This window comes from Schistocerca gregaria, chromosome 6 (genome assembly GCF_023897955.1).
Source record: "Schistocerca gregaria isolate iqSchGreg1 chromosome 6, iqSchGreg1.2, whole genome shotgun sequence".
Classification (NCBI taxonomy): domain Eukaryota; kingdom Metazoa; phylum Arthropoda; class Insecta; order Orthoptera; family Acrididae; genus Schistocerca; species Schistocerca gregaria.
In genome coordinates this window covers 93500689-93523906 of record NC_064925.1, presented here as the reverse complement: position 1 = coordinate 93523906, position 23218 = coordinate 93500689, and the positions used below count along the sequence as shown (strand labels likewise).

Sequence of the window (23218 nt, the reverse complement as noted above, 5' to 3'; positions counted from 1 at the left end):
TGAATTTGCGAGGTATTATAATGAGTGTACAGACCTCCGATTAGTCAGTCTGCATTAGTCTGCATTTGTCTGCATTAGTCTGCATTCGTCTGCACCAGTCTGTGCCAGTCTGTATCAGTCTGCATTAGTCTGCACCAGTCTATAGTCCAGTTTCAGTCTGTGCCTAATAAGTTTACCATATTCCTGTAAATAGCCATGAAGGTAAATGTATAGACAGTTTGTCAAGTATCAGAGACATGTGAGAATAAGATTAACGTACCAATACCAAAGGAGCTTCAGATTGTCAATTGAAAACAGCATCCAGAATCAAGTTACGGTACGTCTGTGCTTGTTATTATTTTAATAAATGTGTGTCAAAATTAATCAAGTTCCGTTTAAAGTTGGCCACCGTCAATCTGCTACTCTAAGCATGACAGTGGCATTTCTATCGTCTGACCTAATGGCAGAAGATAAACACGGCACAATAAGACCACGAGACATATTGCTGACACTTCCCTACTTCGTTAGAGCGACAAGGCAAATAATCTGATGATGTGTGTACCTAAGGTCTTACAGTACGCACACCATAGCATGAATGCATTATTTTTCAGAATGGCATCATCGAAGTCATTTACAGATGATGAATTGGAAAGAATAGTGAAAGAGCCTGTGTTTTTGCAATCTGATGAGGAAACCAGAGCAGATGAGGCTGAATTTATACTAAGTGATCATGATTCCACCTCAGAAGCTACATCAGAAAGTAGTTGTGGTGAATCAGATGAAGAGGCGTGTATTAGGCCTTCCACTGAAAAATATTTTTTTCGAAAAAAGCAGTGCTACAAGTGGTCAAAAGAAGCTTCTCCTACAATTCGTATCCGTGCTCACAATATAATTAGTCGTCTTCCAGGAGGTGAACGTAAAGAAAAATCGATTGATTTAACTGACATATTATCTGCTTGGGAACTGTTCATTAGTGAAGATTTATTGCAACTAATACTCACCAATACAAATGTCAAGATACATGACATTTCAAACAAATACAGAACACCTAAGGCAGCGCTCATAAAGCCGCTAGGTATAATAGAACTGAGAGCATTTCTGGGTCTGCTTTATTTATCTGCAGTAATGAAATCCAATCACGAAAATGTTGTTGGACGTTTTGCTAATGATGGAACTGGCCGTGATGTGTTTCGAGCCACTATGAGCGCTCAGAGATTTTTATTCATTTTGTCTTGCTTCTGATTCGATTGTGCTGCTACAAGAGATGCTAAGAAGGCTGATGACAGACTTGCAGCTATTAGAGATATGTGGGAGCTCTTTTATAGACAAATGTGAAAAGTATTATGCTCCAGGAGCGTAGGTGACAATCGATGAAATGTTAGTACCCTTTCGTGGTAGGTGCAAATTTCGCAAGTATACGCCCAAGAAGCCAGCCAAATACGGCCTCAAAGTTACGTGCCTTTGTGGCTCCCGAACATTCTATTTTTGCAATGCATTTGTTTACACAGGCAAAGGGACAAGAAAAAGTACATTATCAATCGCAACAGAGGATATTTTGATATTAATAACACCAATTGAGGGAAACTATAGACATGTGACAGTAGACAATTCGTTCATGTCACTTGAACTCTGTAATCAACTAGAAGCCAAAAAGTTGACTGTCTTCGGCACTCCAAAGCAAAATAAACCACAGATCCCAGAATAATTCAAACCAAGCAGAAAGCAAACAGTAGAATCTGCATTATTTGGGCATAACGAAGGAAAGACAATTTGTTCTTATGTTCCTCAGAAAGGTCGAGATGTTGTGTTGCTTTCATCTATGCATAACGATCAGAAAATTAGTATTCAACAGAAAAAACCTCAAATGATCATTGATTACAATGCCACAAAAGAAGTGGACGCACTGTACCAAATGTGTGCCAACTATTCGTTATCACGGCGAACACGCAGATGGCCAATGTCTGTATTTTATGCCATTCTAAACATAGTAGGAGTCAATGCTGCTGTCTTGCTTCAGTGCACCAAACAACTTGATGAAACAAATGATTTAAAACTAACAGAATTGCTACAAAAGCTTGGAATGGATTTAGTAGAGTCTCATATACAACGTCCAGATGTCCGACCCATTTCTCGTGAACTGAGAGACGTTGTTGTTAAACTTGGTGGTACCCCTCTTAAGAGCCACAACCCATGAGGAAAGCACGAAAAGTGGACAAAACATATTTGCCCCAACCACAGATATTCAGTGTGCCAAAACTGTTTGTAATCATATCTCAAATACGTAAAAATGTTTATAATATTGAGTGATAAAAATGCAATTCTAAGTAAAATTTCCTTAAATTACAGTATACACACAGTCCTGGAAGACTGTAAATTCATTGTCCCAGAAAGGGGAAACTTTATTGACACATTCCTGGGGTCAGATACATCACATGATCACACTGACAGAACCACAGGCACATAGACACAGGCAACAGAGCATGCACAATGTCGGCACTAGTACAGTGTATATCCACCTTTCGCAGCAATGCAGGCTGCTATTCTCCCGTGGAGACGATCGTAGAGATGCTGGATGTAGTCCTGTGGAACGGCTTGCCATGCCATTTCCACCTGGCGCCTCAGCTGGACCAGCGTTCGTGCTAGACGTGCAGACCGCGTGAGACGACGCTTCATCCAGTCCCAAACATGCTCAATGGGGGACAGATCCGGAGATCTAGCTGGCCAGGGTAGTTGACTTACACCTTCTAGAGCACGTTGGGTGGCACGGGATACATGCGGACGTACATTGTCCTGTTGGAACAGCAAGTTCCCTTGCCGGTCTAGGAATGGTAGAACGATGGGTTCGATGACGGTTTGGATGTACCATGCACTATTCAGTGTCCCCTCGACGATCACCAGAGGTGTACGGCCAGTGTAGGAGATCGCTCCCCACACCATGATGCCGGGTGTTGGCCCTGTGTGCCTCGGTCGTATGCAGTCCCGATTGTAGCGCTCACCTGCACGGCGCCAAACACGCATACGACCATCATTGGCACCAAGGCAGAAGCGACTGTCATCGCTGAAGACGACACGTCTCCATTCGTCCCTCCATTCACACCTGTCGCGACACCACTGGAGGCGGGCTGCACGATGTTGGGGCGTGAGCGGAAGACGGCCTAACGGTGTGCGGGACCGTAGCCCAGCTTCATGGCGACGGTTGCGAATGGTCCTCGCCGATACCCCAGGAGCAACAGTGTCCATAATTTGCTGGGAAGTGGCGGTGCAGTCTCCTACGGCACTGCGTAGGATCCTACGGTCTTGGCGTGCATCCGTGCGTCACTGCGGTCCGGTCCCAGGTCGACGGGCGCGTGCACCTTCCGCCGACCACTGGCGACAACATCGATGTACGTCCACCCGGCCTCCCGCATGCCCACTATACGCCCTCGCTCAAGGTCCGTCACCTGCACATACGGTTCACGTCCACGCTGTCGCGGCATCCTACCAGTGTTAAAGACTGCGATGGAGCTCCATATGCCACGGGAAACTGGCTGACACTGACTGTGGCGGTGCACAAATGCTGCGCAGCTAGCGCCATTCGACGGCCAACACCGCAGTTCCTGGTGTGTCCGCTGTGCCGTGCGTGTGATCATTGCTTGTACAGCCCTCCCGCAGTGTCCGGAGCAAGTATGGTGGGTCTGACACACCGGTGTCAATGTGTTCTTTTTTGCATTTCCAGGAGTATATATATATATATATATATATATATATATATATATATATATATATATATATATATATATATATATATATAAATCTAACAGCCTGTTGGTATTTAAAATGAGTAGTAAAGTTACCCACCAATGAGAGAACGTCATGAAAATAAGGCCTCCATGCAATATATATGTGCAATTCATGGTCTGAAATCGATTTTGGTATCACTAACGTTATCAGCGCAAAGTTATTTCAAATAACTAATTTTATGCCATTGCACAACTGGCATTATTCAAGGGCCAAAAGCTAATTTTTTACTACCATATTAATGCCATTCAACAAACACCATTATTCTCTTAAATTTGATTGCTGAGTCAAATACATATTGCATTTCTGGCAAAATGGAGGAGTGCAAGAAACAAGTTCACAGAAGCAATCAGATGCAGGTTCGTTGAATAATTAATTTAGCACAATCTTATCATTGATACTTTCACAAATAAAAAAGGATACAATTTTACTTAGATACTGTCAAACTAAACTTGACAGCAAGTTTCATAACCACGTACTCAACTAGCCGAGATACCAGGCATTCCAGTCTTCTATTAGTCCATCTCCTCCTACCTCCTCTTTCTGTCCACCTCCTCATGCCCCCTCTCTCTGTCTATCTTCTCATCCCTGTCTCTACCCACCCACTTTCTCTTTATCCATCTCTCCTTCCTCTTGTCTCTATCCCTCCCCCCAGTCCCTTCCATCTCTCTGTACATCTCTAACACTCACTCTCTCTGCCACTCTCTCTGCCTCCACTCTGTCCGTCTCCTTTTTCCTGTGCATTTCCTCCTTGTCCCGCTGTCTCATCTTCTGTCCGTCTCCTTCTTCCCCCTCTGTTCATTTCCTGTTCCCACTTCATCTCTTCCTCCCCCTCTTTTTGTCAATTTCCTCCTCTGTTCATCCCCTCCTTACCCCACGTCACTCTCCCTGCCCCTCTCTCTGTTCTTTTCCCCGTGTTTTCTATCTATGTCTTTCTCTGCCCCCCTCTTTTTCCATCTCCTCCTCATCCCTCACTTTGTCCATTTTCTCCTCCTATCTTTTTATCTCCTTCTCCCACATCTCTCTGGCTATCTCCATGCAACTCGTCCTCTTTCCTTTCCCTCTGCATTTCCTCCTCCTCCTACCTGTGCCTATCTCCTCCATCTCCATCTCTTTCTCACCATCCTTTGTCCTCCCTTCTCTCTCTACGTTATTATTCCTACAGTCTTTCTTTCTAGATTGACTAGCATGTGTACTCAATTTGTTTCATGTCGATCAGGGGTTTCAGGATGAGCTTTCTAACTGTGGTTGGGTTGATTTGGGGGGAAGAGAGCAAAGTACATCGGTCTCAGCAGATTAGAGAAGGATGGGGTAGGAAGTTGGCCGTGCCCTTTCAAAGGAACCATCGCAGCATTTGCCTGGAGCGATTTAGGGAAAACCTAAATCTGGATGGCCAGACGCAAGATTGAACCATCGTCCTCCTGAATCAGAGTCCCGTGTTCAAACTACTGCTCGGTCCTTACAGTGGCTTTGCTCGCATATACACATGTGAAATATATGTCACAAGTATTTCTCATATTTCACGTGTGTTTGCACACATATTTTACCTCTACATCTAGCGAATTTTTTCCTGCAATTTCATTTTCACTCACCTTCATGTTAATGAGTTTGTATCTCCTGATCTATGTGCCGTACAGTGATATAATTTTGTAGGTACGTCCAGTGGTAGATATGACTACTGTATTCGAAATGTGTTGCCTATAGGTGCAGTAGTAAATAAGTAATAAATTAAAACGTCAGGCGTGACGCATCAGTTTTTCATGCATCTCAGTGCATATGACTTCAAATCTCCTGAACTACGTGCTGCACAATGGCATGTTTTTGTAGGTACAGTCAGCGGCAAATATGGGTACTGTCTGCGTAAAGTGTTGGGAAAAGTCTTGCAGGATTCTCTAGTCTCCCGCATATTAAGTGTTTATGACGCCGTAGCTCCTGAATTAAGAGTCTTACAGTGATTTAATTTTTCTGGTACCTTCAGTCTCATGTGTGAATACAGTATGCGAAATGTGATATGAACAATGTTAGTAGTAAACAGATAAAATATAAAACGTCACGCTTCATGCGGTAGTTTTACTGCATGAACAAAGAAAATGCAGTAAGCGATAAACGTTTTTCCTTTCATCACTTTGCAGGGTCGTCAGCGAAAAAAATATTTCGTTATGGTTTGAAATTATGTGTTGGATTTGTTACAAGCCTGCAAGTACTCTCATCCTGAAATACTTTATAACGAAAATACGTTACACTCTGTTTTCACTCCCACTCCTTTGGTATGTGGGTGGTTATTACCCCTACAGTGAATGAAATATGTGCCAAGTTTTGTTGAAATGGTCAAATGGTTTAGCAGGAGATGTGGAACATATATACATACATACACATATTTTTGTAATTTGAATGTATACCAATATAAATATCATCATTTTGGCTCAATAATCTGAATTTACGCCCTTATATGACAATCAAGCATATCCTAAGAAGCAGGAAATTAAGAAAAGAAAAATTATTTATTAATATACGTCTAATGGTTATCTGATATTGGCAACTAAAGAACCAAAATGTAAAGGAAACTAAGATCTATAGGGCGAATCTTACCACGAAATAGACCAAAATTATTCACGAAATGTATCATTACACATAATCCTGTAATGTTAGCTCGATGCTAAAGAAAAACTAAATACAAAAAAATCAGCTCAATTAATGAAATCCTGTTAGACATAAATTAAAATAAGAAAAAAATAAAGACCATCATCATCCTTTCGACGATTAGGCTGCTCTCTGTTCTGAACTGATAAACCAAATCCATTCCATTATTCTCGAGGTCTTCTAATATCTCTTTTCCTATTCAGCTGTCAGTTCAGGATTTTCGTGAGGTATATTGTCCAGTCTTCATAATAATTTTCAGTTTTCTCATTCATGTTGAAAATATTTATTTCTGTTGTAAAATCTTCACTTTTAATCATATCTTCCCTTGTAGAGGACTTCATGTTTTCTAGGAAAGTCATCTCTGATGTCAAAATTTTACTTTCTTATTTCGCTGTGGTAACTCAGCTTTCGCTTCCATAGGATAGTACAGGAGTCTCCTTTTGTACTTTACCGGCCAGTGTTCTGCTACTGATATCACAGACATATTGGAATTTGTGTATTTAATTTTCAACGTCAGAGGAAAAATTAAAACTTATATCATTGCCTAAATAAGAGATTTGAGAGACTTGTTCTAAAACTGAATTACCCAAAAACAGTTTTTGATCTGACTGGATAGTTCCTCCCGAATTCCCTCATTTTCGTTTTATTAATAGAAATTTTAAATTTTTATTTATTACCTATTTCGTTCAGTCGGTGCAGTGATGTTTGGGGGTCAATTTCAGTCTTTTAAAAAACAACGATATCATCTGTAGCAGAAGCACGCCCAGGTAATCCTCATTTATTACGTTAAACCCGTTGTTTTCTTTACATTTCCATTTACGAACAATTAAACCAACATAGATTTAAGAAAAGGGTAGGGAATAGTTCACATATTGTCTTTCGCCGTCGTTCACAATTATTTCTTCCAACTGATTTCTACCTGCGTCTATTACAAAGCGTGTAGTTTTGTGAAGACTTTTCTCAACCTATGTCAGACGATAAGCATTTCCACATTCACAGACAATCTGATTTCGAAGGCTATCATGGTCAACACCCTTCTCAAGGTCGATAAATACCACATGGATTTGTATCTGTGTTTTTCTGTAATATTCATAATTACAAACTCACTGTCTGTGCATAGACGATCTCATCTAAATCCATGTGTTCCTCAGAAATAATAGATTTTGTGACATTCTTCTTTAGTTTGTAGCCAACGTTTCGAACATTGATTCCACGGTACATTTTACAGTCAGTGCGATTCCATGTCTTGAAAGGGGACATTACTTCCTCTGTATACAAGTGTCTGGATCATGCATTACCTCCGATATTCACTCATTGTTTGTAGAAGCCGTTATTCTAGAGATAACCTTTCATATTTAATTACTTCTGCCTGTATTGCATCTGTTCAAAAAGTTCTCCTTTTATTCACTGCTTTTCAAAGCCTCTTGTAGCTCCTCCATAGTAAGTGTATCTTCTGTTTCATTGCACATACTTTCTTCAGTGTCATCTTTGGTCTTATGTGAACACCATTAGCCTGCATAATGATTTATCCATTGCTCATTGGGTATAATATTCTGTGATGTAGTGTCTTTTTTTCTTGTTCAGGGCTTTCCAGACTTTGTGCATTCATCGCGGTCCACCGTGTATGTCGTTTCGTGTCGTAAGACACTTATGAAATGACCCATGTCGCTTGGTGTACTTTGCACACAATTTGTTCCGCAGCGTTTCTCTTTAGTTTATGTTTCCAAACCTACAGATTTAAAAAAAATTCAAATAAGGTGCCTATTTTTCTTTAGCGGCTTCTTTGAACCATGTGTTTCAAATTCTGAGTAGTTTTTACCAACCTGTTTTTTTCCTATTACGAAGTGCTTCAGGAACTGCTTCGATGATGCAGATCTTAATAATTGCCCGTTATTTAATGATTCCGTTATTGACTGGTAGTGAAGCAAGTTTTTCTTGGACTCTGTGTTAATAAAGTTTCTTAATACTGTACTCCGCTTCTTTTGGAGTTTCGTTGTTTTACTCTATTTCGATAGTAGCTTTATCTTACTGCCTAGAAGGATGTGGTCGCTACCTATGTATGTACCTCTATAAACACGTAAAACTTCCACAGGTTTCTCCATTTCAGCATTAATTTGTATATAATCAATCACGAACCTTTATCCACTAGCACTCCATGTAATCTTATAAATATCTTCCTTTCTGTAAAATGTGTTAGTAATTTGGCTCATGTCCGTTACTATTTAGGGCTTTTTTCCAAATAATCCCACGTTCTTTATGTAGATAGGTTTCCAGTTCTTGTATGGAAATCAGCAGTGACGACAACGTGGTCCATCTTGTTAATTTAGTTCAATTCTTCTGAAAGTTTTTAAAGGTGCATCATTTTCATTCTTCCTTCAACTGGGTGGTATTGTTCAAAGTAGAGAAGTAAGGAGGTAAACTTTAAATAAGGGCTTTTTTCAATTTTGATACCGCCTATAGCACATCATTACTTACAAAACTAAACATTTGATCATGTTTGCTCGTTAGTTTTGTTAGTAGAGTTTTAAGCTCTTTCTGTAACGATGACCGTTTATCGCGATATTTGTGATCGAGAATCTTATATCTATGACAATATAGTTCTGCAGTTAACATACTATTTTTATACTTTGAACATTAATTTGAAGAAGTAGTAATGCGATTGTTTCATCCCTAAATACTCTGTGTGCAATAAATCACAAATTTGGACAACTGGTGCGTTTTACTGTTGTTTGTACACGCTGTACCAATACATTACTGGTGGGGTAATCCGAGTTTACGTTACACAGATCTTTATGAAAACTGAGGTGTTTTCATACTGTTATTTACCTTTTACTGTATTTTAATAAGGTATTCATATCTACATATCTGATATAGCAATGGTCCTCTATGGTCACTTATGCATACTTAAGTCTTGCTCATGGGTTCTTATTTTTCGTCCCTGCAGCTCCTTCCAGTACCAAATTAATTATTCGTGGTTTCAATAACAGGAGTCCCACTTGTCAGATCCTTGTTCTAGAAAATATCTTGCACAGACTTCCATCCTTATTAGGATCGAAACTGGTTAACTGAAATATATAGAGGTGATCAAAAAGTATGTGGGCGTTGCTGCAACGTAAATGCAACTCAGTGTGACTGCGATGCGGGCACATAAGAACCAATATGTAGGCAAGGTATTGGTGTGGCCTTCGAAAATAAATGTTTGGTTGCTCCTTATATTTAACAAATGCACTCATGACAGTCTTATGTGAAGGAGTAAAAAATTATTCAGTCGAGACTCCATTTCTCCTTATTCGTGTTGCAACAAATGTTAAGAGCTTGGAATTTTTTTATTATCATAATTCAAACAGAAACCACAAGAATCTCATTATATCCACTAGTGCCATCGTGTTCCAGATGTTGCCTTCGCTCCTTCAGCTTCACAGAACCAGTACAGAATAGGTTTATCGGTGTGGAAGTGCTGAACAACATCCAGGGAGAAAAATTCTCAAGGTTACCGAAGCAAAGAAGGTATCAAACGCGCATTGCTAGAGACATAGCCTTTGGGAATGAAACATGCCAGTCACACCCAAAGTGAGTGACTGGCAATTTTCTACGCTTTTAAACTCCATTCCCCCATTCTGCCTTAAATTGCTACACTTATTCTTAGTGTAGCAATTATCTTAAACAATACACACAGTGAATGCACAGGTATTAGCTCTCCTCATACGGGGTGTTATCTACAAATACCTCTGTGTTTCGGAAGGTAACTAGGTGAAAACTAAAAGCCCCATAAAAAATGATAGTACATGGAGCATCTCTTCACGTTTCGGTTCGTAATACGACACGTGGTATACTGTCACTAGGGATCACGCATGTGAGAACAAGTAGACAAATGATCCGCTACGTACTATCGTACTGAACTGGTTCACGCCTGCAGATAAGCATGCCAATGAACAGTGTTCCAAAGCGGGATGCTATATCTGTGTATTAATTGGCGGAAGCACCAGAAGTAAATTCAGTAGTGTGTATGCATTACGCGACCTGTTTATCCTAAGCTGCCCCGAAACTGACGTAAAAACTGTAGGAAAAACTCAAATCAATTTGGAAGAAGTTGATATCTACCGACAAATACAATAGAAATCAGTACCTTTGACACCAGTACTTGGCTACATAGATTACTATACTGAGCTCCATGTTCACGAAAATAAGAAGTTTCCATGAAATCCATGAAATCAATTTGTACTTGGCTTTGTGTGAGGGAATGTGCCATAGGCCATAAAACTGACGTAGAAACAGTCCCAAGCAGAATTCGTGAAAGCACATGTGGAAGGGAACACGCCAAGAGGTCGGAGTAGACAGGACTTTGAAAGAAGCTTCCTTGGTGCCGGACACCCCAAAGCCACAGTACAGATAGTACCTTCAGACTGTGCTGGGGCAAAGAAAACTGTTTTGATGAGCTGTGTGTGGTCTGAGGGTAGTGTGCCGATTTTGGCAGAGTCCCAGAGGAGTAACTATTGTAGAGGGAATTGCAGGCAGCCAGAATTCGTCGAAATACATGAGACATTAAAGTAACATCTTAGGGACTGGAATGGGAAGAGAGATCTTTGAAAATCATGAGACAATGACATCGCACCAACGCCTACAAGCCAGAATGTAGAACTAAATGTGGAAACAGCTCCCATTGGTTAATTTCAACAATATAGAAGTGTGATTGAGAAGCATGGTTTTCTTACAGAGTTCCACCCTCATTGGCAAGGACACGAACACATACATTCCAGGAAAAAGCTGCACGGTCATCTACAGTGTCCGTTCTTTCGAGAACAGTTACTGTCTTTATATTTAACGTGCTCACTTCTGCTATTCGCAATAAAGGGCCTGGCAGAGGGTTCAATGAACTACTCTCAAGCTGTCTCTCTACCGTTGCACTCTCGAAAGACGCGCGGGAAAAACGAGCACTTAAATTTTCCTGTGCGAGCCCTGATTTCTCTTATTTTATCGTGATGATCATTTTTCTTAAGTAGTTGAATGTCAACAGAATGTTTTATCTGTCGGAGGAGAAAACTGGTGACTGAAATTTCATGAGACGATCCCGTCGCAAAGAAAAACGCCTTTGTTTTAATTACTGCCACTCCACGTGTCATGTCTGTGGCACTATCTGCCCTGTTTCACGATAATAGCCGCTCTTTTTTGAACTTTTTAGATGTCCAGAATGAAGGTAGGATACGAGATACTGGCAGAAGTAAAACTGTGAGGACGGGGCATGAGTCGTGGTTGGGTAGCACAGTTGGTAGAGCACTTGTCCGCGGAGAGCAAAGGTCCCGAGTTCGAATCTCTGTTCGGCACACAGTTTTAATCTACCAGAAAGTTTCTGCCAGGAAGTTTTTTAGATGTCATCTGCCAGTCCCACCTATGCGGATCCCACACCGCACAGCAATACTCCAGAATATGGCGGACAAGATTGGTGTAAGCATTCTCTTTAATAGACGTGTTGCACCTTCTAAGTGTTATGCAATGCATCGCAGTCTTTAGTCTGCTTTTCCCACATTATCTATGTGATCGTTTCAATTTAGGTTATTTGTAATTGTAATCTCTAAGTATTTAGGTGAATTTATAGCTCAAATATCTCTAAGCACTATTGGACTTAACATCTGAGGTCATCAGTCCCCTAGACTTAAAACTACGTAAACCTAACTAACCTAAGGACATCCATACCCGAGTCAGGATTCGAAACTGCGACCGTAGCAGCAGCGCGGTTCCAGACTGAAGCCAATACAACCGCTCGCCCACAGCGGCCGGCTGACCTTACAGCTTTAAGATTTGTGTGACTTATCGCGTAATCGAAGTTTAGCGGATTTCTTTTAGTACTCATGTGAATAACTTAGAACTTTTCTTTATTCAGGATCAATTGCCACTTTTCGCACAATACAGATATCTAAATCATTTTGCAATTTATTTTTTTCATCTGATGACTTTACTAGACGATAAATGACGGCATCATCTGCAAACAATCTAATAGGGCTACTCAGATTGTCTCCTATGTCGTTAATATAGGTTAGGAACAATAGAGAGCCTATAACACTTCCTTGGGGAATGCCGGATATCAATTTTGCTTTAGTCGATCACTGTTACTACGAATTGTGACTTTTATGACAGGAAATCACGAATGAAGTCGTACAACTGAGGCGACATTCCATAGGCACGAAATTTGGGTAGAAGACGCTTGTGAGGAACGGTGTCGAAAGCCTTCTGGAAGTCTAAAAATATGGAATCAATTTGACATCCCTTGTCTATAGCACTCATTACTTCATGAGTATAAAGAACTAGTTGTGTTTTACAAGAACGATGTTTCCTGAACCCGTGCTATGTATCAATAAATCGTTTTCATCGAGGTAATTCATAATGCTCGAACACAATATGTGTTCCAATACCCTAATGCAACTCGACGCTAGTGATACGGGACTGCAATTCAGCGGATTACTCGTATTTCCCTTTTTGGGAATTGGAGTGACTTTACCAATTTTCCAGTCTTAAGGTACGGAATTTCGTGTGAGCGAGTTATACAGGGTGTTACAAAAAGGTAGGGCCAAACTTTGAGGAAACATTCCTCACACACAAAGAAAGAAAATATGTTATTTGGACATGTGTCGGGAAACACTTACTTTCCATGTTAGAGCTCATATTATTACTTCCCTTCAAATCATATTAACCATGGAATGGAAACACACCTCAACAGGACGTATCAGCGTGACTTCAAACACTTTGTTACAGGAAATGTTCAAAATGTCCTTCGTTAGCGAGGATACATGCATCCACCCTCCGTCGCATGGGATCCCTGAAGCGCTGATGCCGCCCTGGAGAATGGCGTATTGTATCACATCCGTCCACAACACGAGCACGAAGAGTCTCTATATTTGGTACCGGAGTTGCGTAGACAAGAGCTTTCAAATGCCCCCATAAATGAAAGTCAAGAGGGTTGAGGTCAGGAGAGCGTGGAGACCACGGAATTGGTGCGCCTCTACCAATCCATCGGTCACGGAATCTGTTGTTGAGAAGCGTACGAACACTTGGACAGAAATGTGCAGGAGCTCCATCGTGCATGAACCACATGTGTCGTACTTGTAAAAGCACATGTTGTAGCAGGACAGGTAGAATATCCCGTAAGAAATCATGATAACGTGCTCCACTGAGCGTAGGTGGAAGAACATGGGGCCCAATCAAGACATCACCAACAATGCCTGACCAAACATTCGCACGAAATCTGTGTTGATGACATGATTGCACAATTGCGTGCGGATTCTCGTCAGCCCACACATGTTGATTGTGAAAATTTACAATTTGATTACGTTGGAATGAAGCCTCATCCGTAAAGAGAACATTTGCACTGAAATGAGGATTGACCCATTGGTGGGTGAACCATTCGCAGAAGTGTACCCGTGGAGGCCAATCAGCTGCTGATAGTGCCTGCAGACGCTGTACATGGTACGGAAACCACTGGTTCTTCCGTAGCACTCTCCATACAGTGACGTGGTCAACGTTACCTTGTACAGCAGCAACTTCTCTGACGCTGGCATTAGGGTTATCGTCAACTGCACGAAGTATTGCCTCATCCATTGCAGGTGTCCTCGTCGTTCTAGTTCTTCCTCAGGCGCGAGTCATTGGCTGGAATGTTCCGTGCTTCCTAAGACGCCTTTCAATTGCTTCGAACGTCTTCCTGTCGGGACACCTTCGTTCTGGAAATCTGTCTCGATACAAACGTACCGCGCCACGGCTATTGCCCCGTGCTAATCCATACACCAAACAGGCACCTGCCAACACCGCATTTGTAAATACTGCACTGACTGCAAAACCAGGTTCGTGATGAACACTAACCTGTTGATGCTACGTACTGATGTGCTTGATACTAGAACTGTAGATCAATGAGTCGCATGTCAAAACAAGCACCGAAGTCAACATTACCTTCCTTCAATAGTGCCAACTGGTGGTGAATAGATGAAGTACAGTACATACTGACGAAGCTAAAATGAGCTCTAAAATGGAAATTAAGCATTTCTGGACACATGTCCACATAAAGTCTTTTCTTTATTTGTGTGTGAATGTTTGGCCGTTCCTTTTTGTAACACCCTGTATATAACTGCTAAATATGGAGCTCTGGCATCAGCATATTCTGAAAGGAACCTGACTGGTATACAAACTGGACCCGAGGCCTTCCCATTATTAAGTGATTTAAGCTGATTTGCTACACCGAGGATATCTACTTCTGTGTTTCTCATATTGGCAGTTGTTCTTGACTGGAATTCAGGAATATTTACTCCGTCTTCTTTGGCGAAGGAGTTTCGGAAAACCGAGTTTAATAACTCTGCTTTAGTGGCACTGTCATCAGTGACTTCAACGTTATTATCGTGCAGTGAAGGCACTGATTGCGTCTTCCACTGGTGTACTTTATATATGACCAGAATCTCTTTGCCTTTTCTGCCAGATTCCGAGACAGAGTTTCTTTGTGGAAATTATTAAAAGCATCTTGCACTGACGTACGTGCTATATTTCGAACGGCTGCAAAACTCTCCCATTCTTGGGGATTTTGCGTTCACTTAAATTTGGCATGCTTTTTTTCGTTGCTTCTGCAACAGCGATCTGACCCGTTATGTGTACCTTGGGGCATCAGAATCATCACCTATTAATTTATGTGGTGTGTGTCTCTCAATTTCGGTCGACACTTTGAGTTTCGTTTTGATGATTGTGGGTGTTACGGGATTCATCCTAGTAGCAACTGCCCTGTGGTAGCTAATCCCTATATTCGTCATGATACTCCCTATTAGTCTAGGATATTTTGTTGTTATGAGTTCAAATATGCTTTCGGAACCATTTACGCTTCGAGTTGGCTCATGAACTAATTGTTCAAAGTAATTTTCTGAAAAATCATTCAGTAGAATTTCGGACGACGTTTTATGCCTGCCGCCGGTTTTAAACGAATAATTTTTCCTGCCTATCGAGGGTAGATTGAAGTCATCACCGACTATAATTGTATGAGTGGGTATCTATTTGAATTGCGACTGACGTTTTCTTTGAACTATTCAGCAACGATATCTTCTGATTCGGGCGTCGGTAAAACAATCCTATTGTTGGTTTAGTCCGATTGTCAGAGGTAACCTCTATCCATACTATTTCGCAGGAACTACACTCCTGGAAATGGAAAAAAGACACCGGTGTGTCAGACCCACCATACTTGTTCCGGACACTGCGAGAGGGCGGTACAAGCAATGATCACACGCACGGCACAGCGGACACACCAGGAACCGCGGTGTTGGCCGTCGAGTGGCGCTAGCTGCGCAGCATTTGTGCACCGCCGCCGTCAGTGTCAGCCAGTTTGCCGTGGCATACGGAGCTCCATCGCAGTCTTTAACACTGGTAGCATGCAGCGACAGCATGGACGTGAACCGTATGTGCAGCTGACGGACTTTGAGCGAGGGCGTATAGTGAGCATGCGGGAGGCCAGGTGGACGTACCGCCGAATTGCTCAACACGTGGGGCGTGAGGTCTCCACAGTACATCGATGTTGTCGCCAGTGGTCGGCGGAAGGTGCACGTGCCCGTCGACCTGGGACCGGATCGCAGCGACGCACGGATGCACGCCAAGACCGTAAGATCCTACGCAGTGCCGTAGGGGACCACACCGCCACTTCCCAGCAAATTAGGGACACTGTTGCTCCTGGGGTATCGGCGAGGACCATTCGCAACCGTCTTCATGAAGCTGGGCTACGGTCCCGCACACCGTTAGGCCGTCTTCCGCTCACGCCCCAACATCGTGCAGCCCGCCTCCAGTGGTGTCGCGACAGGTGTGAATGGAGGGACGAATGGAGACGTGTCGTCTTCAGCGATGACAGTCGCTTCTGCCTTGGTGCCAATGATGGTCGTATGCGTGTTTGGCGCCGTGCAGGTGAGCGCCACAATCAGGACTGCATACGACCGAGGCACACAGGGCCAACACCCGGCATCATGGTGTGGGGAGCGATCTCCTACACTGGCCGTACACCTCTGGTGATCGTCGAGGGGACACTGAATAGTGCATGGTACATCCAAACCGTCATCGAACCCATCGTTCTACCATTCCTAGACCGGCAAGGGAACTTGCTGTTCCAAGAGGACAATGCACGTCCGCATGCATCCCGTGCCACCCAACGTGCTCTAGAAGGTGTAAGTCAACTACCCTGGCCAGCTAGATCTCCGGATCTGTCCCCCATTGAGCATGTTTGGGACTGGATGAAGCGTCGTCTCACGCTGTCTGCACGTCCAGCACGAACGCTGATCCAACTGAGGCGCCAGGTGGAAATGGCATGGCAAGCCGTTCCACAGGACTACATCCAGCATCTCTACGATCGTCTCCATGGGAGAATAGCAGCCTGCATTGCTGCGAAAGGTGGATATACACTGTACTAGTGCCGACATTGTGCATGCTCTGATGCCTTTGTCTATGTGACTATGGTTCTGTCAATGTGATCATGTGACGTATCTGACCCCAGGAATGTGTCAATAAAGTTTCCCCTTCCTGGGACAATGAATTCACGGTGTTCTTATTTTAATTTCCAGGAGTTTATCTACTTCAGTTTCACTTCAAGGTAAACTAAATCTGACAGCAATAAATACTCCACCTCCAAATTTATTTAATCTATTCTATATGAACAGTGTTAGGTCGGTTGACAAAATTTCGGCTTAACTTATTTCCGGCTTTAGCTAGTTTTCCGTACCTATAACTATTTGAGCTTCAGTACTTTCTATTACGGCTTGGAGCTCTGGTTCTTTCCAAAGACAGCTACGGCATTTTAGAACCACAATACAGATGGTTTCTACCTCACTCTGTCTTACCTCTCCAGACAGACGCCCTTTCTGTGGTTTTCTGAGACCCTCTAAAAAACCGCTCGCACTACTCGTGTAGGCGCTTACTGTGTGTATTGGACTCCCGACCTATTAATCAGAACCCGGGAACCCACCACCCGATGACGCAAGTCAAGGAATCTGTAGCCTACACGGTCACAGAACCGAGTGAGCCTCTAATTCAGAACCCCTACTCGGTTCTGCACCAACTGACCACAATCGTTTCTGCCGACGATACTGCGGATGGTGAGCTCCGCCTTAATCTCGCAAGCTAGATTGGCAGTTTTTATCATTTCCGCTAGCTGCCCAAAACGAGAAAGAGAATATCCCCCGATTCGAAGCGACACACGTCATTGGTACCTACATGGGCTACCACCTGTAGTTGGCTGCACCCTGTACTCTTCATGGCATCCGGAGGCACCCTTTCCACATCTACAATGTTTTCCCCAGTATGAAGAGGGAGTGTACACCGCCTTCCTTCCCCTCCTTGGCAGCATGTTCCTAAGGGACCCGATTAAGCGCCTAACCTTGGAGCTCCCAACTATCATTCCCAGACCTTGCGGGCCAAGACGTTTCTTCTGAAACAGGGTGGACGACTGCATCTGGCTTAGAGACTTCCTCAGCCACAGATAGTTTCCGAAAACCTGTTCGACAAATGAATGGGGGGGGGTGGGGGGAGAGCTACGATCGTCCCCTTCAAAAGTCCTTTACTGTATGCCAGACTTTGGATTGATCTCCCACTCGACCACAGGTGGAGGGTCATACTCAGTGTAGGCAGTACCTGTGGCGGCCACAGTAGTGGAAGTATCATGGGACATGTGGGACATGCTCTACGACTTTCGCATCCCCACCTCCGACTCCCCACAGTGAAGCCACTTGGCAGCAGCCTCAGGCTGTGTGACGAAAGCCAACACTGCCTGGAGCTGTGAGTGAAGGGTCAACAACTTAGCTCGCATCTGTACACAGCAGAGAGAGGCAGATAATAAGCTACAGTTTGTAGCGTCAAGTATAATAAATTTTGTAAGTGTGTAACAGCCTGTAATGGGACTAAGGAAGCGACAGCATAAGACACCTTGTTACTGGTTGTCACTCCCAGTATTTACCACCATCACAATTAAGTGATGGCAGAAAAATGCAGAGAGCCGAATCTTACTTGTCGGAAGCAGTCTTAAGAAAGTTACTTCTCCTCTAGCAGAGTTCTTGGCGAAGACTTAATGGGTTGGTTTTAATTCGGAGAAGATACACAGATAGATGGACATGCAAGTTCTAGTACAGAACTGATGACTGATTTTGCAACGCCTTCAGTCACTGGTTGCAGGTTATGAGTATAGTGAGACCCTCTGCAATAGTCAATCGAATGACGGAGAAATTCCAGTCCTTTTTAACGATATCTTTATTCAGAAGACTTTTTTGCAGTTATAAAAGCAGCTTCTTTCAAATCTGGTTGTAGATGACGGTAGCACGATCTGCCTGTAAACACTAACGTAATTTTTTTTATCCACATAGGTACTCATTTGCATATTATTCCTGATCCTCTAGACATTAGCTTATCATTATGAATTACTGTCAATTTATTTCTCTTGCATTTCGATATAATAAACTGATTCTTGTTTCAAAGATAACGAATATAATAAGTTGATCTTTTCTGGATGGGAATGATTTATTCATGTCAGATGTACAGAGCCACACCGATTTATTCAGTTAAACATTCAATATTAAAGCACCTCCCCCCTAGTAATTCCTCATGTACAAATATTGGTGCCATTCTTGAACGCATGTAATGTGAGTTGAAAACTTTGAAAGTTGGTCTGTCACTGACACGTGTAATTTTTCTGTGTGTTGTAGTTCTGTGCAGTCATGTTCTGAAACGTCGAAGGTACATAGGAATAACCCTGTAGCTCTCTTCATGATTGGTGTCAAAGGCTATAAGACTGAACTACTTGGTAGGTTATTCAAAGTATTGGCCTCGTTGTAGCGAAGATGTACTCACAGCCACTCGAGAGAGGACTCGACACCTTCGAAGGCTCGCGGGTCCATGCGGCTGATGCGGCAGTTGGAGAGCTCGAGCCGCACGAGCCGGGGCAGCAGGTGGAAGGCGCGCGCGGGCAGGCGGTCGAGCGGGTTGGCGGACAGGCGCAGTTCGCGCAGCTCGGGCACTGGCTGGAAGGCGGCCGAGGGCACGGCCAGCAGCAGGTTGCCGCTCACGTCCAGCTCCACCAGATTGGCGAGCCCGGCGAGCGCGGCGGCGGCGAGCGCGCGCAGCCCGCAGCGCGCCAGGTGCAGGCGCTGCAGGTGGGCCAGCCCGCGCGACACGAAGGCGCGCGCCGCCAGCGGCGCCAGCGCGTTGCCCGACAGGTCGAGCAGCTGCGTGCCCGCGTCCAGGCCGGCGGGCACGGCCGTCACGTTGCGGCACCACGCCGCCTCCTTGCCCGAGCGCCACTTGCACTCGCACGCCGGCGGGCAGCCCGACGCCGACGCGGCCAGCAGCGCCGCGGCCGCCGCCAGCAGCAGCGCCGACGGCCGCCTCATGGCACCGCCCCCGCCCCCGTCCCCGCCGCCGCCGCCGCTGCCGCCCCGCCGTCAGGAGCTCGACACGCCCCCCGACGCCCGCCGACGCCGCCGCCATGCACGCGCCCCGACGCCGACGCCGTCGCCGCCCACAGGCGCGACCTGGTGGCACGAGGTGACACCGATCTCAGTAATTTATTATGCAGTTATAACGTACACTGATAACTCAAAACATTATGACCGCAGTCCACAGTGACCTTGGATGTTGCCTGCCAACTTTGAGGGAACGTGATGTGGCAACAAACACCAGGTGATCAAAAAGTATAAACTTAAAACGTAATACACCACGGAATAATGTAGATAGAGAAGTAAAAATTGACACACATGCTTGGAATGACATGGGGTTTTATTAGAACAAAAAAAAAGTATTGCTAGACGCGTGAAAGATCCCTTCGTTTGGTGATGATCGTGTGCTCAGCCTCCACTTTCGTCATGTTTGGCCTCCCAGGTCCTCAGACCTCAGTCCGTGCGATTATTGGCTTTGGGGTTACCTGAAGTCGTGATCGACCGACATCTCTAGGGATGCTGATATACAACATCCGAAGCCAGTGCCACACCATAACTCCGGACATGTTTAACACTGCTATTCACAACATTATTCCTCGACTACAGCTATTGTTGAGGAATGATGGTGGACATATTAAGCATTTCCTGTAAAAGAACATCATCTTTGCTTTGTCGTACTTTGTTATGCTAATCATTGCTATTCTGATCAGATGAAGCGCCACCTGTCGCACATGTTTTGAACGTTTCTATTTTTTTGGTTCTAATGAAACCCCACGTCATTCCAAGTATGTGTGTCATTTGTACCTCTCTATCTACATTATTCTGTGAGTTATTCAGTTTTCAAATTTATACTGACTTTTTGATCACCCAGTATATGTAAACGGAGCAGACACGAACGGGCGATTACACTATCGATGATATGGGCTGCAAGTGAGGAGATCCGTTGAGATAAACAACTCTGACAGTGGACTGATTATTATTACGTAGTGCCTGGGAACGAGTATTTCGAAACCGGTGAAGCCGGTAACATGTTCACGTGCTACTGTCATGAGCATTTACAGAAGGAGACAGTAGGACACTAGGCGCTAAATGGCTCAACGTCCACGACTCTTCAGGGAACGTGGGTTTCGGAGGCTTGTCTGTTCTGTAAAGTATGGTACATTGCGATCTGTGGCAACTCTGCTGAATGATGGTACACGCACAAGTGTTTCGGAGCACACCGTTCGTGGTACATTGTTGAACAAGGAGCTCCACAGCACACCACACCTACGTGTCCACATGTTGACCCCAACGACACCATCAATTACGATTGCAGCGCGCACGGGACCATCGAGATTCGACCATCGATCAATGGAAAAGTATCGGCTCTTCAGGGAAATCACATTTTTGCTACACTAACGCCGTCATCAAGGCGAAACGGGCAGTACGCCACGGACGCAGGCTGGTGGGAGCCATATTATGGTCTGGGAGACATTCTCCAGGGCTTGCAAATGACCTGTGCTAATAATCAAAAATATGCTGACAGCTGCGAGTCACCCACATCCCTTCATACTTAGTGTCTTCCCCGACGGCGATGTCATTTTTCAGCAGTATAATTGCCCGTGTCTTGGAACTAGAACCGTGTTACAGTGGTTTGAACAGTATTAGAGTGAACTCCCGTTAATTTGTTGGCTACCAAATTCGCCTAAAGTAAATCCTAAGGAACTTTTATGTGTCGCTATCAGTCTCGATCCCAAGTACGCACATCAGCGACCCGTTATTTTCGCGATTTACAAAACCTGTGTGAAGACATCCTGTATCACATACCTGCATAAAGCTACCAAGAAACTGGTTCCTGATACGCAGAGTCAGTGATGTACGTGGTTGTAAATACGGACGAACAATATGTCAAGCAGGTGGTTTTGATGTTTTGACTGATCAGTATATGTTGGAAATGACGCCCACAGGAAGCTATACAAGAAGAACCAGTTTAATTTAATTGTATGCAGATCTGATTGTGATATGAGTCTCATGTTCACACTTATTTCTGTTATGAAGTCACAAGCCCTGTGCGGGCCATTGTGATACAATAAAAACTTTTTTGCTCTTAGAGGAACGGTCTGGTGGACTAAATCAGGCGACCAAGGGCGCCAAAGATTTTTAGAGACGATAAATTACCCAAAAATCCTCTTTAGAAGACACATAGTCTTGTTAGCCGTGTGCGCAGTAGTACCACCTTGTTCAAACCATGAGTAGTTGATTTCGTCTTCCTTAAGCTAACCAAAAAAAAAAAAAAAAAACGCGAATCATTAAACTCTAGCGTTCTTGGTTCATGATGTATTCAAAAAATAAATGTGTAATAATGAGCGATCAGGATGTTGTTACCCACACTTTGATTTTCTGATCATGAACTGTCGTCCCAAGTAAAACACGACATTTTATATTGACCATTATCATGTGTTCAGTGTATTAGCACCAACGAGTTCGACGTATACATCATATATTGAAAGATTTTTTGTCGTTGTTGCTGTCAGCCATGTTTGCGAATCGCTTTTTATGATGTGCATGTTTTAATGCGTGCACTGTTATCACTTTATATAGAAATAATTTCAGTGTCCTCAAACTGCATAATACACTACTGAAAGACTGTCAACCTTTCTTGTGCCAACTTACACAATGATTTTGCTGGGCTCTGCTGCACAGGCCCAGAAATATGTACGTAAAAATAATTGATTTGCTTTCGATGGTCTTTCAGTTCCTTCAGCATCTGACACCGAGCCTGTTTCTCCAAATTTCTCAGTACTTAGATGAGCCACATTACGATGGGGGTAAATCTATGCCGGCCGGTGTGGCCGAGCGGTTCTGGGCGGAACCGCGATACTGCTATGGTCGCAGGTACGAATCCTGCCTCGGGCATGGATGTGTTTGATGTCCTTAGGTTAGTTAGGTTTAAGTAGTTCTAAGTTTTAGGGGACTGGACCTCAGATGTTAAGTCCCATAGTGCTCAGAGCCAATTGTAACAATTTTTTTGCTACAGCTGTTTCTGGGACCACTTATTAAATGCCCTCTATTTATCGCCTTGTCGAAACACTTTTCAACAAGAAAAATACGTTCCTCAATTGAGATCAATGTAATTTAAAACAAATTGGGCATTTAAACACTACACGTCCCATTCAGTAGCATTCATCAACTGAGCCAAACTGTCCAGAGTAAGGCAACAGTAGAAAGAATTAAACGACAATCACATGCCAACAAAAAAACAGTTCTGCCGCTTTTGTTCCGCCAACTTTGTTTCAAGCATCCAATGTAACCAACATTCTTAGTACGCAGTCCAGACTTTTCGGACGTACTGTTCTTCAGGTCGAATATACCACTTTTTATTGAAACCTTACGGCGTCACTTTGACTTTTCTCCACTAAGTG

General features: G+C 43.7%; 1 protein-coding gene and 1 long non-coding RNA gene across 2 annotated transcripts in view; both read right to left on the bottom strand.

Moving 5' to 3' along the window:
• The window catches only part of LOC126278736 (chondroadherin-like protein), a gene marked incomplete at both ends in the record, with an annotated part of 64105 nt that extends 44390 nt beyond the window's left edge, over nt 1–19715 (bottom strand). Inside the window, one exon of the mRNA XM_049979013.1 lies at nt 19234–19715. Coding sequence (XP_049834970.1) covers nt 19234–19715 — 482 coding nt within the window. The remainder of the gene's footprint in view (nt 1–19233) is intronic.
• A 129-nt stretch (nt 19716–19844) lies between these two features.
• Nucleotides 19845–23218, bottom strand: part of LOC126278470 (uncharacterized) — a 1538296-nt gene continuing 1534922 nt past the window's right edge. The window contains exon 6 of the long non-coding RNA XR_007550707.1: nt 19845–19913. This is a non-coding gene — a long non-coding RNA (uncharacterized LOC126278470). The remainder of the gene's footprint in view (nt 19914–23218) is intronic.